This window comes from Dipodomys merriami, unplaced genomic scaffold (assembly GCF_024711535.1).
Source record: "Dipodomys merriami isolate MVZ:Mamm:240054 unplaced genomic scaffold, mDipMer1.0.p SCAF_7, whole genome shotgun sequence".
In the NCBI taxonomy this organism is placed as follows: Eukaryota; Metazoa; Chordata; class Mammalia; order Rodentia; family Heteromyidae; genus Dipodomys; species Dipodomys merriami.
Window position 1 is genome coordinate 47,058,466 of NW_027206290.1, and position 23,008 is coordinate 47,081,473.

General features: G+C 39.0%; 1 protein-coding gene across 33 annotated transcripts in view; it reads right to left on the bottom strand.

The window, feature by feature from the left end:
• Clasp2 (cytoplasmic linker associated protein 2) overlaps positions 1–23,008 on the bottom strand; it is a 209,738-nt gene that overhangs the window by 158,010 nt on the left and 28,720 nt on the right. For all 33 annotated transcript variants that reach the window (XM_070006510.1, XM_070006513.1, XM_070006511.1 and 30 more), the window contains exons 3-7: positions 22,832–22,935; positions 17,005–17,096; positions 15,190–15,265; positions 12,518–12,615; positions 1,628–1,698 (exon numbers count right to left, since the gene is read on the bottom strand). In XM_070006510.1, the coding sequence (XP_069862611.1) occupies positions 1,628–1,698; positions 12,518–12,615; positions 15,190–15,265; positions 17,005–17,096; positions 22,832–22,935 (441 nt within the window). The remainder of the gene's footprint in view (positions 1–1,627; positions 1,699–12,517; positions 12,616–15,189; positions 15,266–17,004; positions 17,097–22,831; positions 22,936–23,008) is intronic.

Genomic DNA, 23,008 nt, shown 5'->3' on the forward strand with positions numbered 1-23,008 from the left:
GGGGAGAGCGGCTCAAGTAGCAAAACACTTGCCTAGCAAGTGTAAAGCCCTGAGTGGGGGAAACGCATCTTCCGGCCGAGTGAGGTGATTCATAACTATCATCTTAGCTACTTGTGAGGAAGAGATAGGAATGGGCTGGGAAGGTAGCTCAGCGGTAGAGTGCATGCCTTGCAAGCATGAGGCCGGATTCCTCAGCACCACATAAACAGAAAAAGCCGGAAGTGGCACTGTGGCTGCAGTGGTAGAGTGCTAGTCTTGAGCTGAAGAGCTGAGGGACAGCGCCCAGACCCAGAGTTCAGGCCCCATGACCGGCAAAAAAAAAAAAAAAGGAATGCAGTTTGAGGCCAACTTTGAACAAAAGTTAGCAAGATCCTCTATCAGAGAACAAGGCAGCCATGGCAACACACACACAAGCACACTTCCCAAATACTTGGGTAGCATAAGAAGAAGGACTGAATTATCTGGTCCCAGCCAAAAGCACAAGACTGTACCTGGAAAAAAAAAAAAATCACTAAAGCAAAAATTGCTAGGAACATGTGGTTTAAGTGGTAAGAGCACTTGCCTAACAATTGTGAGATCTTGAGTTCAAAAACCCAGTACTGCCCTCACCCCCAACTTTTTTTTTGGTCATGTGGTTGAACTTAAGAGTTTTGGTGCTGTCCCCGAACTTTTTCACTCAAGGATAGCACTCTACCACTTTGAAAACTTCCAGTTTTCTGGTGGTAAATTGGAGATAAGCATCTCACAGACTTTCCTGCCTCGGCTGGCTTCAAACCACAAACCTCAGATCTCAGACTCCTGAGTAGCTAGGATTATAGGTGTGAGCCACCAGTGCCCAGTATTCCCCCAACCCCTAATCTTTTTTTTTTTTTTTTTGTGGGTCGTGGGGCTTGAACTCTGGGCCTGGGCGCTGTCCCTCAGATCTTCAGCTCAAGGTGAGCGCTCTACCACCTGAGCTACAGCGCCACTTCTGGTTTTCTGGTGGTTTATTGGAGATAGGAGTCTCACGGTCTCTCCTGCCCGGGCTGGCTTTGAACCGCGATCCTCAGATCTCAGCCTCCTGAGTAGCTAGGATTACAGGCTTGAGCCACCAGAGCCTGGCTTTCAACCCCCAATCTTATACCCCAATATGCATTCACAGACTTTAGCTTTCACATATGACCATACGAGCAATATTTCAATCAGCTTCTACATTACAATCTTTGGGACTCCCTCCAATCAAAATAAATGCCAGACATCAGTATCATCACTGAGTCTACATACAGCTGTAAGAAGTGTCCATCAACCCTCACAATTTCTATTAAAAACAACTAAGTAAAAGCATATTTTATGCATGGAACAAGGAGATCAAAATGTTCACCACACGTTCAACTCAAAAGAGATAAAATAAGGCAAAGGAACAGTATCATTTAAACTACATACCCGTTATTACATTTTCACTTTGAAGAGTAATGCTTAGCAGGATGTAAGATTTTGTCATTATACCTGAGCTAAACTTTCAAGCCCCCAAATCAAATCTTCTGAATTACTGATATAATACTTGGCTTGAAAATACTTTTTAGTGTCTAAAATTTTGCTGAATAGTCTCAGAAATGTTTGAGAGTTCGAATAATTTAATTACTCTTACCTTTGCAGATGCTCAAAATCATACTGCCCGAATTTTGCACTTCATCAAATTTGGCAAATATTATTTCTAATCTGGGAATAAAAGAATTGTTTATTTTTACAATGAGATGAACAGAAATAATGCCACCAAATCCCTTACAAAGAAAAAAAATTGTAAGGTCTGGAGATGTAGGTTAATGGTAGAGTACTTGCAAGTATACACAACCACCTGGGTTCCATCCCACCACAAAGGACAGAAAGAGAGAGAGGAATCAGGGAGAAGTGTGGAAAGGTGAGGAAAGAGCAACCCTAAGTATTCAGTTAGTTGTTTTTGGTTTTTTTTGCTGGTCGTAGGGCTTGAACTCTGGGTCTGGACGCTGTCCCTCAGCTTTCAGCTCAAGACTAGTGCTCTACCCCTTGAGCCACAGCACCACTTCTGGCTTTTTCTGCTTATGTGGTGCTGAGGAATTGAACACAGGGACTCATGCATGCAAGGCAAGCACTCTACCACGAAGCCACCTTCCCAGCTCTCAGTTAGATTCCTATACATCTCTCCTACAATTAATTTGCTAGCTAAAAGAAGACACGCAACCCATTCCTTGATTTTAAAAAAAAAAATTGTCACATGATGTGATTTCATTATAAATTGATTTCTCAAAACAGAAAACTTTTTTTAATTGTAAAGGTTATGCACAGAGGGGTTACAGTCATGTAAGTCAGGTATTGAGTATATTTCTTTTGAATCATGTCACCCCTTCCCTCATTTTCTCCCGTTTTTTTCCTCCCCAATAGCCTTCCCCACAAGTTGTATAGTTCATTTCCAACATAGTGTCTAGTGAGTATCACTATTGAATTAGTTCACCTTTTGCCCCACCATTTCTGTGCTTCCCGTTCCCCTCCCCAAATCAGATAAACTTACATACAAGAAGTGGAAACGAGATTTTTTTTTTTTTGTCATGGGGTCTGAACTCTGGGCCTGGGTGCTGTCCTTCAGCAATTCAGTTCAAGGTTAGTGCTCTGTCACATGAGCCACATCACCACTTCTGGCTTTTTCTACTTATGTGGTGCTGAGGAATTGAACCCAGGTCCTCATGCATGCAAGGAAAGCACTCTACCACTTAGCCACCTTCCCAGCCCGACATTTTTTTTAAATTTTACTTTTTGCAGTTCTTCCCCACCACCCCTTTTATTTTTTTTTGCTATATTTGATTTCTGTACCTTTTGTCTTATATGTAAGAAAAGATTTTCTTGTATATCAGAAAGCATTCTAGCACCGGTGGCTCACACCTGTAATCCTAGCTAATCAGGAGGCTGAGATATGAGAATCCTGTTTCAAAGACAGCCCAGTTAATTGGAGACTCTTTTCTCCAATTAACTACCAGAAAACTGGAAGTGGCACTGTGACAAGTGGTAGAGCTTGAACTGAAGTGCTAAGGGACAGTGCTCAGGGCCAGAGTTCAAGTCCCAAGACTGACAAGAAAAAGAAAAAGAAAAAGAAAAGCATATTCTAGCTCTAATCTTATATTAAATCCACTCAAGTCACTAAGTCTTTATTTTTGTTTGGGGTAGAGGGTATTGGGAATTTATCTAGGATCTTGTGGCAGTATTCTACCACTTCAGCTATGCCCCAGCTTTGCTCCACCAAGACATCTTTTTAAAAACACATAAGCCGGGCGCCAGTGGCTCACGCCTGTAATCCTAGCTACTCAGGAGTCTGAGATCTGAGGATAGCGGTTCAAAGCCAACCCAGGCAGGAAAGACCATGAGACTCCTATCTCCAGTAAACCACTAGAAAACCGGAAGTAGCGCTGTACCTCAAGAGGTAGAGCGCTCGCCTTGAGCTGAAGAGCTGAGGGACAGTGCCCAAGCCCAGAGTTCAAGCCCCATGACCGACAAACACACACACACACACACACACACACACACACACACACACACACACACACACACACACACACACACACACACACACACACACACACACACACACACACACACACACACACACATCATGCTAAGGAAAATTAAGGCAAACATAAAACAATGAAATGTCATAGTCAAAGATAAACACCAATTCCAAGTAAAGTGATACAAAAAGATCTTTCAAATAAATGCACCCTGTAAGAAGGCAGGAGTAATTATTCTGTTACCTGATAAAATGGACTTTCCATTAAAATCAGCAAGAAGAGACAAAGGTCACTACATAAAGGGAATGATCCACGAAGAAGAAATTATAGTGGTCAATATATAGGTACAAACAATTGAGCACCTGAATGTATTAAGCAAATCCTTAGACTTGCAAGAACTGATAGACCCCAACACAATAATAGTGGGAGACATCCCACTTTCACCGAAGGGTAAGTCAAGCAACAGAAGATCACCAAAGAAGCCTCTGAATTAAATGACACCATAACCCAAATGGACTTAATAGACATCACAGAGTATTCTACCCAACAACTACATGATACATATTGTTAGCAGCCCTTAGACCCTTCTCAAAAATAGATTATATTCTAGGACATTTAACAAGCTTCAGCAAATATAAAAGAATTGAGCTAACTCCCTGTATCCTATCTGATCACAATAGAATTAAACTAGAACTCAACAGCAAAAGAAAATACAGAAGACACTTCAAATGCTGGAAAACAAACACATTGTTGATGGGGCACTAAAGAAATAAAGGAGAGAATCAGAAAGTTCCTACAATCCAATGAAAATAAAAACACATTGTACCAAAACCTCTGAGATACAGCAAAAACAGTGCTGAGAGGACAGTTCATAGCTGTAAGCGTGCATATAAAGAAAACAGAAGCAGCTCAAGTAAATAACCTCATTCTAGAAAAACAGGAAGAGAAACAATAAAGATTAGGGAAAACTCAATGAATTAGAGATCAAAAGATGTTTCTTTGAAAAAATTAATAAAATTAGCAGACCCCTGGCTAAATTGATAAAATTAAAAAAAGAAACACAGAAGAGACTGAAAATTAGAGATGATAAAGGAAATATCACAACAAACATCCAAATAATCCAAAAGATTATGAGGGGCTACTTTCAAAATCTATACTCAAATAAGATGGCAAACCTAGTAGAAATGGACAAATTCCTACAGACATACAAGCTGCCGGGGCTGAACCAGACCCATAACAAGCAATGAGACCAGGAAGTAATAGAGGCGTCCTACAAGGAAAAGTGTGATGGATTCACAGCTGAATTCTATAAGCCCTTTAAAGACAAACTGACACTAGTACTCCTCAAACTTTTCCATGAAATACAAATGGAAGGCTCACTACCAAACACATTTTAGAAGCCAGCATTACACTCGTCCCCTACAATGAAAGAGAATATAGACCAATCTGATGAATATAGGTGCAAAGCTCCTTAATAAAATACTTTCCTGGCTAGGAATGTGAATTAGTGGTAGAGTGCTTGCCTAGCATGCATGAAGCCCTGGGTTATTCCTATGTACTACATAAACAATAAAGGCTGGAAATGGCACTATGGCTCAAGTGGTAGAGTGCTAGCCTGGAGCAAAAGAAGTTCAGAGACAGAGACAGTGATCAGGCCCTGAGTTCATGCCCCAGCACAGGCAAAAAAATATATAAAAATTAAATTAAATTTAAATTAAATATTTGCCAACAAAATTCAATATCTAATTTTAAAAAACTGTACACTATGATCAAGTTGGTTTTATCCCACAGATGCAAGGTTGGTTTAATATATGTAAGTCAATAAAGGTAGTAAAAATTAACAGAGCTAAAGCAAAAATCACATGATCATTTCATTAGGTGCAGAAAAAGCCATTGACAAAATCCAACATCCATTCATATTAAAAGCTCTGGAGGGGCTGGGAAGGTGGCTCAGTGGTAGAGCGCTTGCCTTGCATGCATTAGGCCCTGGGTTCGATTCCTCAGCAACACATAAGCAAAAAGAAAAAAGCCAGAAGTGGCGCTGTGGCTCAAGTGGTAGAGCGCTAGCTAGCCTTGAGCTGAAGAGCTATGGGACAGCGCCCAGGCCCAGAGTTCAGGCCCCACGACCAGACACCCCCCCCAGAAAAAAAAAAAAAAAAGCTACTCTTTCCAGTCCTTTTCAATGTAATACTGTGTTTTCTAGTCACAGTAATAATGCAAGAGACATACAAGAGACAAAGAGGATTCACATAGGGAAATAGGAAATTAAAAAATAAAAACCTATTTGCAAAACATTATCTTCTATATCTAAACTATATATAAGAGACTCCACTCAAGAGACTCCACCCCCAGACTTCTACTGCTGATCAATAACTTTGGCAAAGTAACACAATATAAAATCAACCCACAAAAATCAGTAGCTTTTCTGTATACCAACAATGTACAATCAGGCTGGAATTGTGGCTTAGTGGTAGAATCCATGCCTAGTGTGAATGAAGCCCTGGGCTCGATTCCTCAGTACCACATAAACAGAAAAATCCAGAAGTGGTGCTGTGGCTCAAGTGATAGAATGCTAGCCTTGAGCAAAAAGAAACTTAGGGATAGAGCCCAGGCCCTGAATCATCAAGCCCTCGGACTGGGGGGTGGGGGGGGGGGGAAAGGAGTACAATCATAAAGAAAGGGAAATCAGGAAAACAACCCCATTTTCCATTGCCTAAAATAAATAATAAAATATTTAAAGAATAAACATAACCAAAGAAACAAAAGACTTCTACTGTGAAAATTATAAAAATCTGTACAAAGAAATTGAAGATGACGAGGAAATGGAAAGACCTCCCATGTTCATAGATAGATAGAGTTAGTATCCTGAAAATGGCCATACTGCCAAAGGTTATCTAATTATTTCTTGGGCTGCATACATTTTTGCTTTCACATCATAAAATATTTCATTTTTTTCAGAATTGAACCATTTTAACTCCTATATAATTTAAAACCTATTTTAGTTATTTTGGGGATATCTTGTAGAAAAGATGTAATTTTAATAATTTCACAGTTCACCTGTTGCAAAGACTATTTGTGCCCCAACTGAATGGTCTTGGCATCTTTGATGAACATCAGAAAGGACTATAATTATAATCAATTTCACTGTTAGTGTTAGGCTATGCTAACACCAAACTGCAAGACTTATTTTAAAAAAAAAAAAAAGTCTGACAGAGAAAAAACATTATTTTAAAACAATTTGATGACCCTATGAATTATATGTTTTAACAAAGAATACCTTTGATATAAATGAGTAAACAAAAATACTTTAAACTGAAGAAATTTGGAAACTACAAAGGGAGTAGTATTTGAGAGACAAAAATCCCTTCTGAAAATTAAAGTTACAATGTGACCAGTATGATAAAATAAATCTTGTTTCAAATGGATTCAACAGTCAATAAAAAGTTAACTTGAGAATATATACTAGTGAAAACAGGGAGTAGAAGAAGGGCATTCTGTTGTTCCTGGATAAGACAGCAGAACATCGGCTATCATGAGAGAGTGCCTACTGAAAAGAGTGGGCTGAGAATAAGTATACCTTGCCATAGAATTTGGGTATAAGTCAGTCATAAGCAACTGTTGAAGAAAAAACAATGTCCCACAGGGCCTTGCAGAACAGTTTAAACTTCAAGGAACTACATGGGCAGTGTAGGTACCAGAGGCAGCTGCTCAAGATACCTGGCAGTGCCCAGTGAAGGAGGCTTGGAACTCCCTATGGAGGCACTCAGTAGAGGTATGGCAGCCATTAGGATTGGCAGCTCTAATCATCTGAGTAAAGTTTGGGCTCAAAATCCAAAATGGAGGTACCATTAGAGGCAGCTTAGATAATTAAAAGTTGGGTGTGAAAATATTTACCAGCAATATATCAGACAAGGGGTTAACATCCTGTATATACAGGGAACTCAAGAAACTAATCCCTCCCAAACCTAACAAACCAATTACTATATGGGCAAGGGAACTAAAGAGGGACTTCTCAAATGAAGAAATAAAAATGGCAAAGAAACACATGAGGAAATGTTCATCATCCCTGGTGGTGAAGGAAATGCAAATAAAGACAACCCTGAGATACCACCTTAGCCCAGTCAGAATGTCCCACATCCACAAATCAGCCAACGACAAATGCTGGAGGGGATGTGGAGAAAGAGGAACCCTATTACACTGCTGGTGGGAATGTACACTCATACAACCACTTTGGAAAGCAGTCTGCAGGGTCCTTAGAAAGCTAAAGATTGACCTCCCTTACGACCCAGTCATACCACTTCTAGGCATCTACCCTGAACAACAGGAACCAATATACAAGGACACGTGCACCTCCATGTTTATTGCAGCACTGTTCACAATAGCTAGGATATGGAAACAACCTAGATGCCCGACCACAGATGAATGGATCCAAAAATTGTGGTATCTATACACAATGGAATATTATGCAGCCATTAGAAATGACAAAATAATGGCATTTGCAGGGAAATGGATGGAGCTAGAAGGAATTATGTTGAGCGAGGTAAGCCAAGAACGAAGAGACAAACAGTACATGGTCTCCCTGATAAGTGGATGATAAATCCAAAATGTTAGGTGATATGACAAAACTAACAGGACTTAAGAAACAAAGAACTCCCACTCATCTGGTTGAACCACTACCAAATATCCCCATGCTGCTGATCACATATATGGTATATAACATGTGAGCACCGTTATATATTACAGACTGTGATAGACAATTTGCTCCAGGAAAGTTAGAATGAACTTGTGACTTTAAATGAGCATCATTATTCCACAATACTGTGAATTTCCGGAAATTATGTAATCACTTAATCACAATAAAAAAAAAAAAAAAAAAAAGAACCTCGGGGAAGGGAGGGAGGGAGGGGATGGTAGGGGGAAAACAATGGAGGGGGTAACAATGTTCAAGAGGAAGTGTACTCATTACCTCACTCATGTAACTGTAACCCTCTGTATAGTATCTTTACAATAAAAAAATTAAAAAAAAATAAAAGTTGGGTGTGGCAGTCATCAGAGGCTAAACCCTCCCCAAGTAGGAATGAAACACATAACCTATGACTAGGGCAGCTATACAGCTTAATTCTGAGGTTTGCTAAGTACTCTCTCCAGGGCCTGTCCTTTGGTTCCATGTGTTGACAGTTGAGGAAGTCTGAAACCTCCTGTACAGACCCTCCAGATCATGATATCCACAATCTGTATCTAGCACTCTACAGACACACACACACACACACACACACACACACACACACACACACACACACACACACACACACACACACACACACACACACACACACACACACACACACACACACACACTGCACACGCCAAGAAGGGAAAGAGAAAAGAAAGAGAAAAAAAAAGAAAATTCTTATTTTATTTTATATAATAAAATTGCTGATTTTTGTTTGGTTATATTGTTTTTTTATTTAATTGTACAGATCTTTCTGTACAACAGATATAAGCAAATTTGTATTCCCCCAACTATTTACCCGCATCGTTTTTTCCTCCCTTCCTTTTCTCTGCAGTCATTATATTCAGCTGAGCATCTGCTTTTCAGTACTCAATCTTAAATTGTATTTTCTTCCCTTTCTTATTCTCCTTCCTCATTTATACTTTCCTTCTATCCACACTTAAAAATGCTCTCACTCATATTATATTTTCTTCTGTCTCTTATCTTCCCATTCCTAATCCCTTTTCATTACCTGTATTCTTAGCTGGTAACTAGGTTGCCCAGACATCACATTTTTAAAAATATTTTCATTGTTTTTATAGTTTTTGTGTTTGTACAAGTTTATCTGTTTAATTTTCATTTCTCTTTTTTCTTCCTTCAACACAAAAGTAACCAGCTCTTTTCTACTGATCTCTACTTTTTTAACCTTTTCTATTAAGCTCTTCTATTAAGCTACTCTTTCCTTCCCTATGTCATCATCACTTTGGATTACTCATTAGTGTCATCTTATCTCCTTTTCATGATCATCCTGGTTAACTAAAGTCTTCCTAGATCACAAAAATACATCTTTACTTCTATATTCATCTAAAGATGGAGCAGCAGTGGTGACTGGTCTTTACTGGAGACTGCTACAAACACACAGTCTTAACTGCAACACCTTTTGCAACCAAGCTTCTTCACCCTGAGTAGAAAAGAGTGTTTTGAGCATTAAAATTGAGTATTTAACTACTGGCCCACACCCTTCCAATCTAAAAGCAAGAAAATATATCACAACATAGCCACTAATTACTATTAGGCGATCTCTGAGAAACCACCAAAAAAGGAGAAAACTCCACCTAAAAACTAGGTTCCAGCCAGGCACTCGGTGGCTCACGCATGTAATCCTAGCTACACAGGAGGCTGAGATCTGAGGATTGCAGTTCAAAGCCAGCCCAGGCAGAAAAGCCTGTGAGCCTCTTTTCGCCAATAAACTACCCCTCAGAAAAAGCCAGAAGTGATGCTGTGGCTCAAGTGGTAGAATGCTAGCCTTGAGCACAAAGCAGTTCAGGGACAGTTCCCAGGCCCTGAGTTCAAGCCCCAGGACCCGACAGATGGACACATGGACACGGGGAGACACACACACACACACATATACACAAGTTCCAATGTGTAAATCCCAATTTAAACAAATCCACAATAAAGGCAGCATGTCTCTCTCAAAGGCCAACAACTTTACAAAAGAACAAATGACAGTGAGGAGAAGAAGTTTCAAACAACAAATTAAAATATATAATTAAAGTGGAGATGTCTAAGCAGCTGAATGAACTCAAAGGATACAAACACCAGAATTTTTTTGAAATTCAAAAAGAATTCAAACAGTTGAATGAAATAAAACACAATTGACTACAGGAGGACTGTGTTTCTCTGCATCAGCAAAGCTGACTGTGGCAGTTGTCTGAGCTACACTCTCCCTAACCAATAGTGAATCTCATCATTTGTGGCTATGGCAGCAATAAAGCTTTAATCCTGGTGCTGGTGGCTCCATCTGTAATCCTAGCTACTTAGGAGCTGAGATCTGAGAACCACAGTTCAAAGCCAGACCTGGACAGGAAAGTCTGTGAGACTCTTATCCCAAATTAACCCCAGAAAACTGGAAATGGCCCTGTGGCTCAAAGTGATAGAGAGCCAGCCTTGAGCAAAAAAGCTCAGGGACAGTGCCCAGGCTCTGATTTCAAGCCCCACAACAACAACAAAGATACCTTTAATCATGAGGTTTGCTAAATACTGTCTCTAAGGCCTGTCTCCTACACGTTCATATGGGAATTCAAAAATATTGAAAAGTTTGTAAGACTCAAACCAGGGAAAAAAGTGGAGACTGAGCTTGAGTTTATCTCAATAAAACTTTTCGACACCAAAAACAAAAAGAGACTTTAGAAAAAAAAGAACAGAATATCCAAGAGGCATAGCCAGCCAGATAAAACAGATGTTATATACATGTAATGGGCGTACCAAAACAAGACAAAGGAATAGAAGAAATATTGGAAACAATAATCACTGAGAATTCACCCCAAATTAATACCAAACCACACAACCAGGAAGCTCAGGTAACAGCAACAAAATAAATGCCAAAAGAAATATACATAAGCATATCATAAATAGAAAATATTTTGTTTTTTTTAAGGTTTTTATTTGTAAACAAAGTAGGGATTCTCAACATGAGAGCTCAGTGCCTAGAGTTTGGGGATAGGAAAGTTTCTGTCACTTTAAAGGACATTTTTCCTACTATTCTTCCAGTGTTGTTGTTGGTGGTGGTGGTGGTACCAGTCCTGGGGCTTGAACTCAGGGTAGGGCCTGGGTTCTGACTCTGAGCTTTTGTGCTCAAGGGAAGTGCTCTACCACTTGAGCCACAGCTCATGTCCAGCTTTTTTGGGGGGTGGGTAATTGGAGATAAAAATCTCAGTGACTTTGCTGCCTGGGCTGGTTTCAAACTATAACCCTCAGATCTCAGCCTCCTGAGTTGTTAGGATTACAAGTGCAAGCCACCAAGGCCAGGTTTAACTGTTTTTTTTTTTTTTTTGTTGTTGTTGTTGTTGTTTTGGTCGGTCATGGGGCTTGAACTCTGGGCTTGGGCACTGTCCCTGTGCTCTTCAGCTCAAGGCGAGTGCTCTACCCCATAAATAGAAAATGTGTTTAAAAGCACCCTGATAAAAAGACAAGGGAAAAATCTCTTTTTTTTATATATACACAGGCAAAGTTAAGAATTACATCCAACTGGGGGGGGGGAGGGAGGGGGAGGCTGGGAAGGGAAGGGAGGTGAAGGGTAAACAAAGGAGGAGGCTGCAATGCTTGGTAAGAAATGTATGCATTATCTTGCCCATGTAATTGTAACCCCTCTGTACAGTATGTTCACAAATAAAATTAAAAAAAAAAAAAGAATTACATCCAACATCTCAGAAATCAATTGTGAAATGGGGTTGGGAGGATGGCTAAGTGACATAAAGCCCTGGATTCTATCCCCAGTACATATATAGACTCTCTCACTCTCTCTCTCTCTCTCTCTCATGTACAAACTCACATACAAATATAAATAAAGTAAAAAAAAGAATGAAGCAAAAAGAAATCAATAAATAAAAACAAAAACATAAACCCAACATTTTGTACTGGTCAAATTATCCCTCAAAAGTAATGATTTTTTCAACAATATTTAAGGAAATCTGTTGGCTGTAAATCTTCTGCAAGAAATGTTAAAAAGGATTTCTTTAAAGAGAAGGAAAATTATATAGATCCGAAACTCAGATCCACATAAAGAAACTGAACATCAGAGAAAGTAGTAAGCGAAGGTAAGGTAAAACCTGTCTTTTTTTTTGATACTGGATACTCAGGGCCTTGAACTTGCCAAACAGGCACTCTACCACCTGAACCTCCCAGCCCCCTTGAATCTTTTGAATTTTAAGTAACAATTTTGTACTCCTTTAAAATGAAATTAATACTTTTAAAATGTAAGAGTTAAAAAAATAAATCCAGCAAGACTTACCTGGCAGGAGGAATTCCTCTCTTATAAAGGTCAATTCTCAATTTCTCTCCTACATGTCTATAAATCTCTACTATAGCTGAGAGTGCAGCACTTCTCACCTGTCAAAGAATTCGGAATATTTAAAGAAACTTATGTGACAAAAATTCTTCACCTCAAGGTAACATTAGACTAACAGATCAATTTGAAGCACCAAATTGGTTTTAATGGCTCTAAAACCATAGGGAAATTATGACATGTCATCCATAAAAAAAAAAAAAAACCTCAAAAAGATGATAAGAAATCCCTAGATTATCTTAGCTTAAAAAAATTGTAAAGAAATCTAAGAAACTTGTAAATAAAAGTTACAAATTAGCTGGGCACCAGTGGTTCACACTTGTAATCATAGATACTCAGAAGGCTAAGATCTGAGGATCACAGCCCAGACAAACAGGTCTGTGAGCCTTTTGTCTCCAATAAACTACTCAGAAAAAGCAAGAAGTAGCACTGAAACTGAAGTAGTAGAGTACTAGCTTGAGCACAAAGAGGCTTGGGGCAGTACTTAGGGTCTGAGATCAAGCCCCAGGACCAGCAAAAAAAAAAAAAAAAAGCTACAGATGCGCTGTCAAAAAACTTAATTTGTATTAAGATAAACTATTAATGTACATTTTATTGTTAATTTTTCTTGAATAAAACTTCATTTTAGGAATGTGGTCTGAAGTTGAACACTTTTATACTATTACCATAGAAGCCCTATTTTTAATAGCTAAAAGGTATTAAAAACACTCAAATGCCCTTCAATACATAAACAAACTGGCTGTGTATATGCATGTGTGTGTTACTGGAATATTATTCAGCCTTTAAAAGAAAGGAAGAAAATTCTGACATGTTACAAGGGTTGGGCCTTGAGAATATTATGCTAAATGAAATAAATCAGATATAAAAGAATAGATATTGTATGGTTTGATTTCCACGAGGTACCTAGACTAGTCAAATTCATATAGAGAGTAGAATGGTTGCTGCTAGCAGCTGGCAGAATGAAGAGTAGGAAGTTGTTGTGTGGATACAGTTTGGAAAGATGAAAAAGTTCTACACAAGGATAGTGGCAATGGTTGTAAAATAATGTGAATGAATTTGATACACTAATTTGTACATTTAAAAACAGCTGCAATGGTAAATTATATGTATATTTTACCACAATTGAAGGAAAGAAAAAGGAGAATGGACTTAAAGACAAGAATTTGAAAGACAGTTCTAGTTCCTTGGTACAGTACACTGTCAAAGAATAACTGATTAGGAACACTGATTTTAAAAGTCAGGTCAGTTGATCTAAGGAATACAAAGACAGCCTGGGTAACATAAAGAGACCCTGTGTTGCTCTGGGAAGTTTATTTGAGATTAATGACTATTCTGAGATTGTATTTTAGCCATTTATATTAAAATCTTGTTTTGGTGCGAGAGAGGGAAAGAGAGAGACCTTGTCTTCCTACCTATTCAACCCTCTTTCCCCGTTTAAAAAAAAAAAAAGAACAACTTGAATAGACAGTGAAACTCTACAAACCTTCTGAGGTCCAGCTAGAAACTGAAAGGAGGGGAAAAAAATCTTACAAAGTGTCATTCCAAATGCCCCAGAAAAACCCAAAATATTACAACTAAGATTCAGCTCCACTAGAAGGGTCAAGATTCAGAACATATCCTTGTATCATGCCTATAGCATAGACTGCTCAGGTAATGATGTTTTCTAACAAGAAATGTATAAAATATTAACTACAGAAAGGAACCCAGGGACTTTGTTACCCAATTTCTCAAATTCAACAATTAGGTATTTAGTAATATCTATCCTTAAAACTAGCCAAAGAGACCAACTTTGCATCTTACATGAATAAAATATGTTTTTAAAAACTCAGCCCAGGGGCTGGGAAGGTGGCTCAGTGATAGAGTGTTTGCCTGGGTTCAATTCCTCAGCACCACATAAGCATAATAAGTCAGAAGTGGCGCTGTGGCTCAAGTGGTAGGGCGCTAGTCTTGAGCTGAAGAGCTGAAATACAATGCCCAGACCCAGAGTTCAGGCCTCATGACCGACAAAACAAACAAACAAACAAACAAAAAAACACTACAGCCCAGTGTCAGTAGCTAATGCCTATAATCCTAGCTACTCAGGAGACTGAGATCTGAGGACTGAGGTTCAAAGCCAGCCCAGGCAGGGATTGTTGGTGAGACTCTTATCTCTAATAAACCACCAGAAAAGGCTGGAAGTGGTGCTGTGGCTCAAGGGGTAGAGCGCTAGACTGGAGCTGAAGAGCTCAGGGACAGCACCCAGACCCAGAGTTGAAGCCACACGACCCACCAAAAACAAAAACAAAAGCAAACAATCAAAACAACAACAAAAAATACAACCCAAACAACTAACTATGGTGTGTGTATTTCTAAAACTAAAATAAAGCTAGGCATGGTGACATACACATGTAGTCCTGGCTACTTGGGAAGACGTGGCAGGAGCAGGCCAGCCTGGACCACAGGCTCCTCAAAAAAAGTAAAGTCTTGATTTTATTTCCACTTCACTCTTTCTTTAAATGAAATAAAGGGGATAAGAGCACAAGATTTCACTCCCCCCACCCTTTCTTTAAAATAAATAGATGAGAGAACAAAAATGAACAGGGAAAAATGTCTGTGCTCAAAAATAAATAAAAATTTACCTGACTGTTGCAATCTCCAAATAAGACACACAAATGTGGTACCAGCTTGTTGATGAGGAGTGACTGAGCTCCAAAACTAAATATAATTTGTGGAGAAAAAACAAACAAACAGAATTTGGCTTCAATTAAGTAGCAAATCAAATATTCTTATGCCTTCTCGTCTTTATCACTTATGACAACATGGTAGAGAGGATGGGCATACATCATTGAAACAGTAAGTATATGAGAAACAAGCAAAAACATAATTCCAAACAATGTGAAATATGCAGACTTGACTAATTGTGAATGACACTGAAAACTGTCAACACATGACCCAACAGAGCAAAATGTTCAACCAATGTTGCACTATGAAATCTAGTAACTTAACAATTACTTAAGGAAGTCAAGGCATTTACTTTTGAAATATTTTTTGTAAGATTCTTGGTCTCAAATAACAATGTTATCCAATGAAATAAGTTAAAAGATTTTTATTTATATTTACTAATATTTTGATGTGGTCACAGGTTGAAAGCAAATGACAGACAGAAAAGCCAACGCCCACAAAAACTGTGCAGACTGAATGCACTTACAAGCTCTAGATGGCAGAAAGGACCACAGAGCAGTAAAAGAAAACAAATTGCTGGGCGCCGGTGGCTCACGCCTGTAATCCTAGCTACTCAGGAGGCTGAGATCTGAGGATTGAGGTTCAAAGACAGCCCAGGCAGGAAAGTCCATGAGACTCTTATCACCAATAAAAACCACTAGAAAACCGGAAGTGGTGCTGTGGCTCAAGCGGTAGAGCACTCGCCTTGAGCTGAAGGCTCAAGGACAGCACCCAAGACCAGAGTTCAAGCCCCACGACCGATTAAAAAAAAAAAAAAAGAAAAGAAAACAAATTATAGTTAAGAGCAAATAATGCCACAGGAAAAGCAAGTACATATTACTGACTATACTCCACCTATTCTAAAATAATTCTCCAGAACAAGAATAAAAACCCCAATTTACATTTCTTCGGCCTAGAGTCATAGCCCTATGGCATTTGGTAAGTCTTGCTTGGTGGATGAGTTTGGTAACCACCCAGTTCTCCAGGAAGACTAGGACCAACTGGCAAAAGGCAGTTGGGAGAAGAGGACTAAAATGTGGAATATCAATAAGTTAAAAACAATTCCAAATCCAGAATAGAAATAAATCCTAAATTGTCAACAGATCATTTCTATGATCATCAATTTTGAGTGGCTATTATTAACATAATAAAGAAAACATTTTTTTGTGAGGGTTGCCTATGAGGAGGTGGTATTTGCTGGGCAGGTACTCTACTACTTGAGCTATGCCTCCACTCCTTGTAGTATGGCTTTCTTCAGGTAGCATCTGGCATTATGCTTGGACCAGCCTGGGCTGTGATCCTTCAACTTATACTTTCCTTGTAGCTGGGGACAGACATGCACAAATGAGCCCTGCCACCTAGCCCTGCAGCTAGGGTATCAGGTAATCAACCATAGGTAGAGATGTAATTTCTCAAACCTTTAAGTCCAGGTGGGCCTCAAAGTATGATCCTTAAATCTCTACCTCTCAAGGAGCTAGGATTACAGACTTGAGCCACTGTGCCCAGCTAAGAAAACACTTCTTATCATTAACTGATAATCTAAAAACTAATAGTATGAAAGATAACACTATCAAAAAACTGAGAGACCATAAATTACCTTTGTTTTTTTGTGCTAGCAATCAATTGATAACTATGTAAAATTTATTTCCATAGTTTTACCTGACCTACTGAAATGGTAACTTTTTTTTAGAAATAAAAAACATAATGCTGTTTTCGATTATCATGAGACTTACTTGTTTAAGGTTTCAATAAGACACAGACACACGCCTTCTCGTGATCGAAAATTCTTGTGCTTAAAACCAGAAGCCAACTGTTCCCAAATGGACTATTTGAAAGAAAAGTAAACATATGTAACATAAGATTAAGTTATGTATGCAATACTAATTTAAATCTTCCTAACCTTGTAACCAACTTCACTGTTAAGAAAATGTTTTCTTCAGATTGTTAGTATTTCTACAACAGCCAAGTATCCCTTACCTTAAATTGTCTTAGACCAATAGTGTTTCAAATTTTTATTTTCAGGTTTTGGAATATTTACATATATACAGTGTGATATTTTGAGGATGGGGCCCAGACCTAAACACAAAACTCATTTACATTTCACAGATATATACCCTAAAGGTTATTTTATTATTTCTTTGGTAGTACTGGGTTTTGAATTCAGAGCCTCATTTCACCACTTGAGCCACATGCCCAGCAGATAGGGTTCCACATTTTTTTTTGGGGGGGGGGGCTGGGCCAGACTGGGTCCTCCCTAAACTTCTCATGAAGCTGGGATTACAGACATTAAAAAAAAAAAAAGATGTCCACTTATTTGTTGAGATGGTTGCAATAGAGTTTTGCTAACTTTATGCTGGAGCTGGTGCAATCTCTGCCTCTTGATTGAGGTTATTTTATACTTTCATACTTTTTTTCTTTTGGTTTGGTGCTGGTACTGGGGCTTAAACTCAGGGCCTTGAGCTTTTTTGCTCAAAGACGGTCCTCTACCACTTGAGCCATAGCTCCACTTCCTGCTTTTTTCTGATGGTTGATTGGAGATAAGAATCTCATGAACTTTTCTGCCCCAGCTGGCTTTGAATATTGATCATCAAATCTCAGCTTCTTGAGTAAGCTTCCTGGGTAGCTATAGGCATGAGCCACTGGAGTTGGGATATTTTATACAGTATTTTTATTGCACCTGAATTTTGACTGTGATCTGTCACATAAGGTCAGATGTGGATGTTTTCACTTGTGCTGTCATATTAACGCTCAGAACACTTTAGGGCCAGGCGCCAGTGGCTCATGCCTATAATCCTAGCTACTCAGGAGACTGAGATCTGAGGATTGAGGTAAAGCCAGCCAGGGAAGGGAAAGTCTGTGAGACTCTTATCTCCAACAAATCACCAGAAAACCGAAGTGGCTCAAGTGGTAGAGAGCTAGCCTTGAGCTGAAGAGCTCAGGGATAGCACCCAGGCCCAGAGTTCAGACCTCATGACTGACAAAAAAAAAAAAAAAATTTAGATTTTGAAGCCAAGTATGGTGGTACATGTGTGTAATCCCAGTACTTGGCAAGCTGAGGTAGGAAGACCAAGAGTTCCAGGAAGCTACTTCCAATTACAAAGAGCTACATCCCAGCTAACAGCATTATAGTTCCAGGCTAACCTAGGCAAAGTTAGTACAAGACCCTGTTTTTCTTTTTTTAAGTTTTAGCCAAGGATTTATTTTAGTGTATCTGAGTTAACATAAAGAGAAATGGGAAAAGAGAAAGATTTCCTGCTCCCTACACAGAACAGAAAATGGGGAACTGCAAGACCGTATTTGAAAAATAAACTAAAAGCAAAGAGACTGGAGTTGAAGGCGTGAGGCCCTGAGTTCAATCCACAGTGTTGAAAAGAAGCAGGGGAGGGGAGGGGGGAGGGGGAAGGGGGAGGGGGGAGGGGGGAGGGGGGAGGGGGGAGGAGGAGGAGGAGGAGGAGGAGGAGGAGGAGGAGGAGGAGGAGGGAGGAGGAGGAGGAGGAGGAGGAGGAGGAGGAGGAGGAGACCACAGGCGAGGGGAAAAAAAGAAAAGCAAAGAAATCAAAATCTGAAAACGTCTTTTAAAGCATTTTGGATATTTTAGAGCTCAGGATGTTCAACCTCATTTACAAAGTTTTCTAAACCCAATTTACACTATAAATGTTCCCGTCCACTTAATATTTAAATCTCATTTTTACTTTTTATTCATACATATTTCATTTTAGATTTCAAACAGTACCACCATATCCAACACCTAAGAATCTTTGCATTTCTAAGAACACAGAATTTCTTCTGTTTTAGAAACCTCAAAAAACAATGCTACCATTATGCACCCAAATAGTCCAGTAGGCATTTAAGAGTCCAAAATTGCCTAGCAACTACCACAGACTGTCACATGGAACAGGCTTTTCATTTTATAACTAGGCTTTTTAAATTCTCTTAATACTAGATCCAACTACAGAAACATTTGGGACAAGTCCTTTATGACTGCTTAATTTATAAAGAGAAAGCAAAGAGAAATTTATAACAAATTACACAAAATAATTATTTGAGTTTGGTAAAATTAGGAATTCAACCTTAACATTCCAAAGACACAGAAAACTGTCCCTATAAACCTTGCCTCCACATTTAGAAAACCACCTTTACCATTTACCAAATACAAACACTTTCTAGACTCATTTTCCTTTCTTTCAGTTTTCTTTCTCTTCCCTTCTGAACTTTCACAAAGGTTATTCAGAAGTTGACTAAAATTTTTGGCTAGGAGCGATGTTATATCTGTATTCTCAGTTACTCTGGAGATGGTTCAAGGACAGCTCTGGCAAAAAAGTTTGCAAGACTTCATCTTAATAACTAAGTAGGTCATGTTGGTACATACCCCTATCATCCTAGCTATATGGAGACATACATATAAAGTTCTCCATCTAAAGCTGACATTAGAAATACAGAAAACAACTAAAGCCAATAAATTAATTAATAAAATAAAATATAAAAAGAGAGAGGGGGTTAGGAGTATGGCTAAAGTGGTAAAGTACTTGAGCCTAGCAAGGAATATACATATCTTTAAAAAATCTGACTCATCGGGTTGGGAAGTTGGCTCAGTGGTAGAGCGCTTACCTTGTATGCATGGGGCCCTGCACCACATAAAGCAAAAAGAAAAAAGCCAGAAGTGGCGCTGTGGCTCAAGTGGTAGAGCGCTAGCTAGCCTTGAGCTGAAGAGCTGAGGGATAGCGCCCAGGCCCAGAGTTCAGGCCCCACAACCGGACCCCCCCCCAAAAAAAAATCTGACTCATCAACACAATCTTTGGAATTCAATTTGTTATAAATACTTTTCTTGGTGCCAGTACTGGGGCTTGAACTCAGGGGGACTGGACTATGACACTGATCACCTTTTTGCTCAAGGCTAGTGCTCTACCACTTAAGCCACAGCTCTGCTTCCAGCTTCACTGGTAGTTTAGTGGAGATAAAGCATCTCACACTTTCCTGATCAGCTGACTTCAACCTGTGATCCTCAGATTTCAGCCTCTTGAGTAGATAGGATTACAGGCATGAGCCACTGGCATATATTTATGTACAAAGATTTTCACTGTACTACTTTGCATAACAGAAAACCATAATTTAAAATAACATGGACTGCCCATCAAACTATTAACAACGATTCTGTTATGAAGTATAAAATACCTGGGAAAACAGTTTACTTTTACAATTTGATATTCTCTAGGGTTGCTTTGTTTTGTTATGTTTTTTGGCCACAGGGCTTGAACTCAGGGCTCGGTGCTATCCCTGAGCTCTTTTCCTAGTGCTCTTATCTCTTTGAGCCACAGTGCCACTTCCAGTTTTCTGGTGGTTTATTGGAGATATAGTCTTACAGACTTTCCTGCCCAGGCTGTCTTTGAACTATGATCCTCAGATCCAGCCTCCTGAGTAGCTAGGATTATAGGTATGAGCCACAAGTGCCTGGTCTTCTCTGTATTTTTTTTCATTGAACATATGTAACATTATTTTAAGATGCAGTTTAAATATTACATGATATTCACTGTCCATATTACATGTTCTGACTTTGCACTTGAGCTATTCTCTCTCTTGCTCTCTCTCTCTCTCTCTTTTTTTTTTTTTTTTTTGCCAGTCCTGGGGCTTGAACTCAGCCTGAGTGCTATCTCTGAGCTCTGGTGCTCAAGCTAGTTCTCTACCACTTGACCCACAGTGCACCCACTTCCAGCTTTTTCTGATTAGTTTATTGGAGATAAAAAAAAACTCACAGGTTTTCCTGCATGGCTGGCTTCAAACAGCAATCCTCAGGTCTCAGCCTCCTGAGTAGCTAGGATAACAGGTGTGTGCCACCAGTGCCTGGCTGAGCTATTATCTTACTCTTTGTTTATACATCAATTTGTTTTTACTCTCTTTTCAAAATAGTTCCTCTATGCTGTGGTTTTCCCCCAATGGTTTACATTTGTTAAAATGGTATTGAGATGGTAAGACATTAAACAGTTATAGCTTAGTAGATGTCAAAAGACTGGGAAGAAGAAAGGAGAAGAAGGAAGAGGAGAAGGAGGAAGAGAAGGAGGAGGAGGAGGAGGAGGAGGAAGAGGAGGAGGAAATATATATACCCATTACCTGACTTATGAAATGGTAACCCCTCTATACAACACCTTAATAATAATGAGGAAGAGGAGGAGGAGGAAGAGGAGGAGGAGGAAGAGGAAGAAATATATATACTCATTACCTGACTTATGAAATGGTAACCCCCTCTGTACAACACCTTAATAATAACACTAAAATTTTATTAGGAAAAAAGTCTGGCCTATGGCTTCCTATGATTTTTCCTCACATTATGCAGGGATTCCTTGTGCCCTCTGCCATAGGGAGATGTGTCAAGTGAGCCCATGCCAGATAGTGTTCTGCCATTTGGACTTTTGTCTTCTAAAACTGTGAGCTAAATAAATCTCTTTTTGTGCTAATATCAGATATTGTATTATAGTAACAAAAAATGGACTAAAAGGAAGTGGCGCTGTAGCTCAAGTGGTAGAGAGCTAGCCTTGAGCTGAAGAGCTGAGGAACAGCGCTTAGGCCCAGAGTTGAAGCCCATGACCGACAAAAACAAAAACAAGAACAAAAAAAAAATGGACTAAGAAATTTACAAGGCAAATTATTTTACTGCATTCATAAAACAGGTTGCTGTCAAAATTATATAAATAGTAGCCATAGGTAGGGAATGTGGCTAAGTGGTAGAGCGCTTGCCTAGCATGCATAAAGCCCTGGGTTCGATTCCTCAGTACCACATACACAGGAAAAGCCAAAGTGGCGCTGTGGCTCAAGTGGTAGAGCACTAGCCTTGAGCAGAGAGGCTCAGGGACAGTGCCCAGGCCCTGGGGCTAGCAAAAAAAAAAAAAAAAAAAGTAGCCATGTCTTAAAAGAATTTCAGGGTGGCACATGGATGGAGGGAAGAAAGGTAAGCAAATATAGTCATTAATCAATGAACTTTATGTAACAAACTATGTAAGTTGATGGTAGGGATAGGAGTGGGGAAAACTTGGGGAGAAGGATGGAAGGTATGGTATTGCTAAAGATACATACAAACTAACTTATGGAATTGTAGCTTCTTTGTAAAAACTACTTAATAATATGTTTAAAATAAATCTTCCTGGTTGGAGTCATGGCTCAGTTGAGAAAGGGCTAGCCAATGAGCAAAAGCATCAGGTACTAAGTTGAAGTTCTGATTTCTGGCCAAAAGAAAAAAGAAAATTCTGTTTCTATAAGAAATTCAGAATTTAATTCTCATTCAATATTTTATAAATTCCAGGCAAGGATATCAATAAAATCATGGTCAGTATACAATTAAATCACTTAACCCTGTAAGTGTTTTTTAAAGCATAAAGAAAACAAAATGAACAAAATAAAAACTAAGTATTGACACTGTAGCTTAAATCTCAATATCTTTAAAACATTAACAACAATACACAAGCATTTCTGCCTTAGTAAAGCCTTAGTAAACTGAGTTGATTACCATCTATTTTTTACTGATAGTTCATCATTGCCTACAAGAATCAGAATTTTAAAATGTATGCTTACCGCTGGAGTTGATACTTCATCCATTAACTTCAATATCAGAGTTTGAGCTTCATCTCGAACTTTGTCTTTGGCATCTCCCATTCTGTCTACTAAAGCTACAATAACTAAAGAGGGGGAAAGAGGAAATATTTATTACTCAACTTCATTACAAACTTTTTTTTAAAAAAGCACATATAC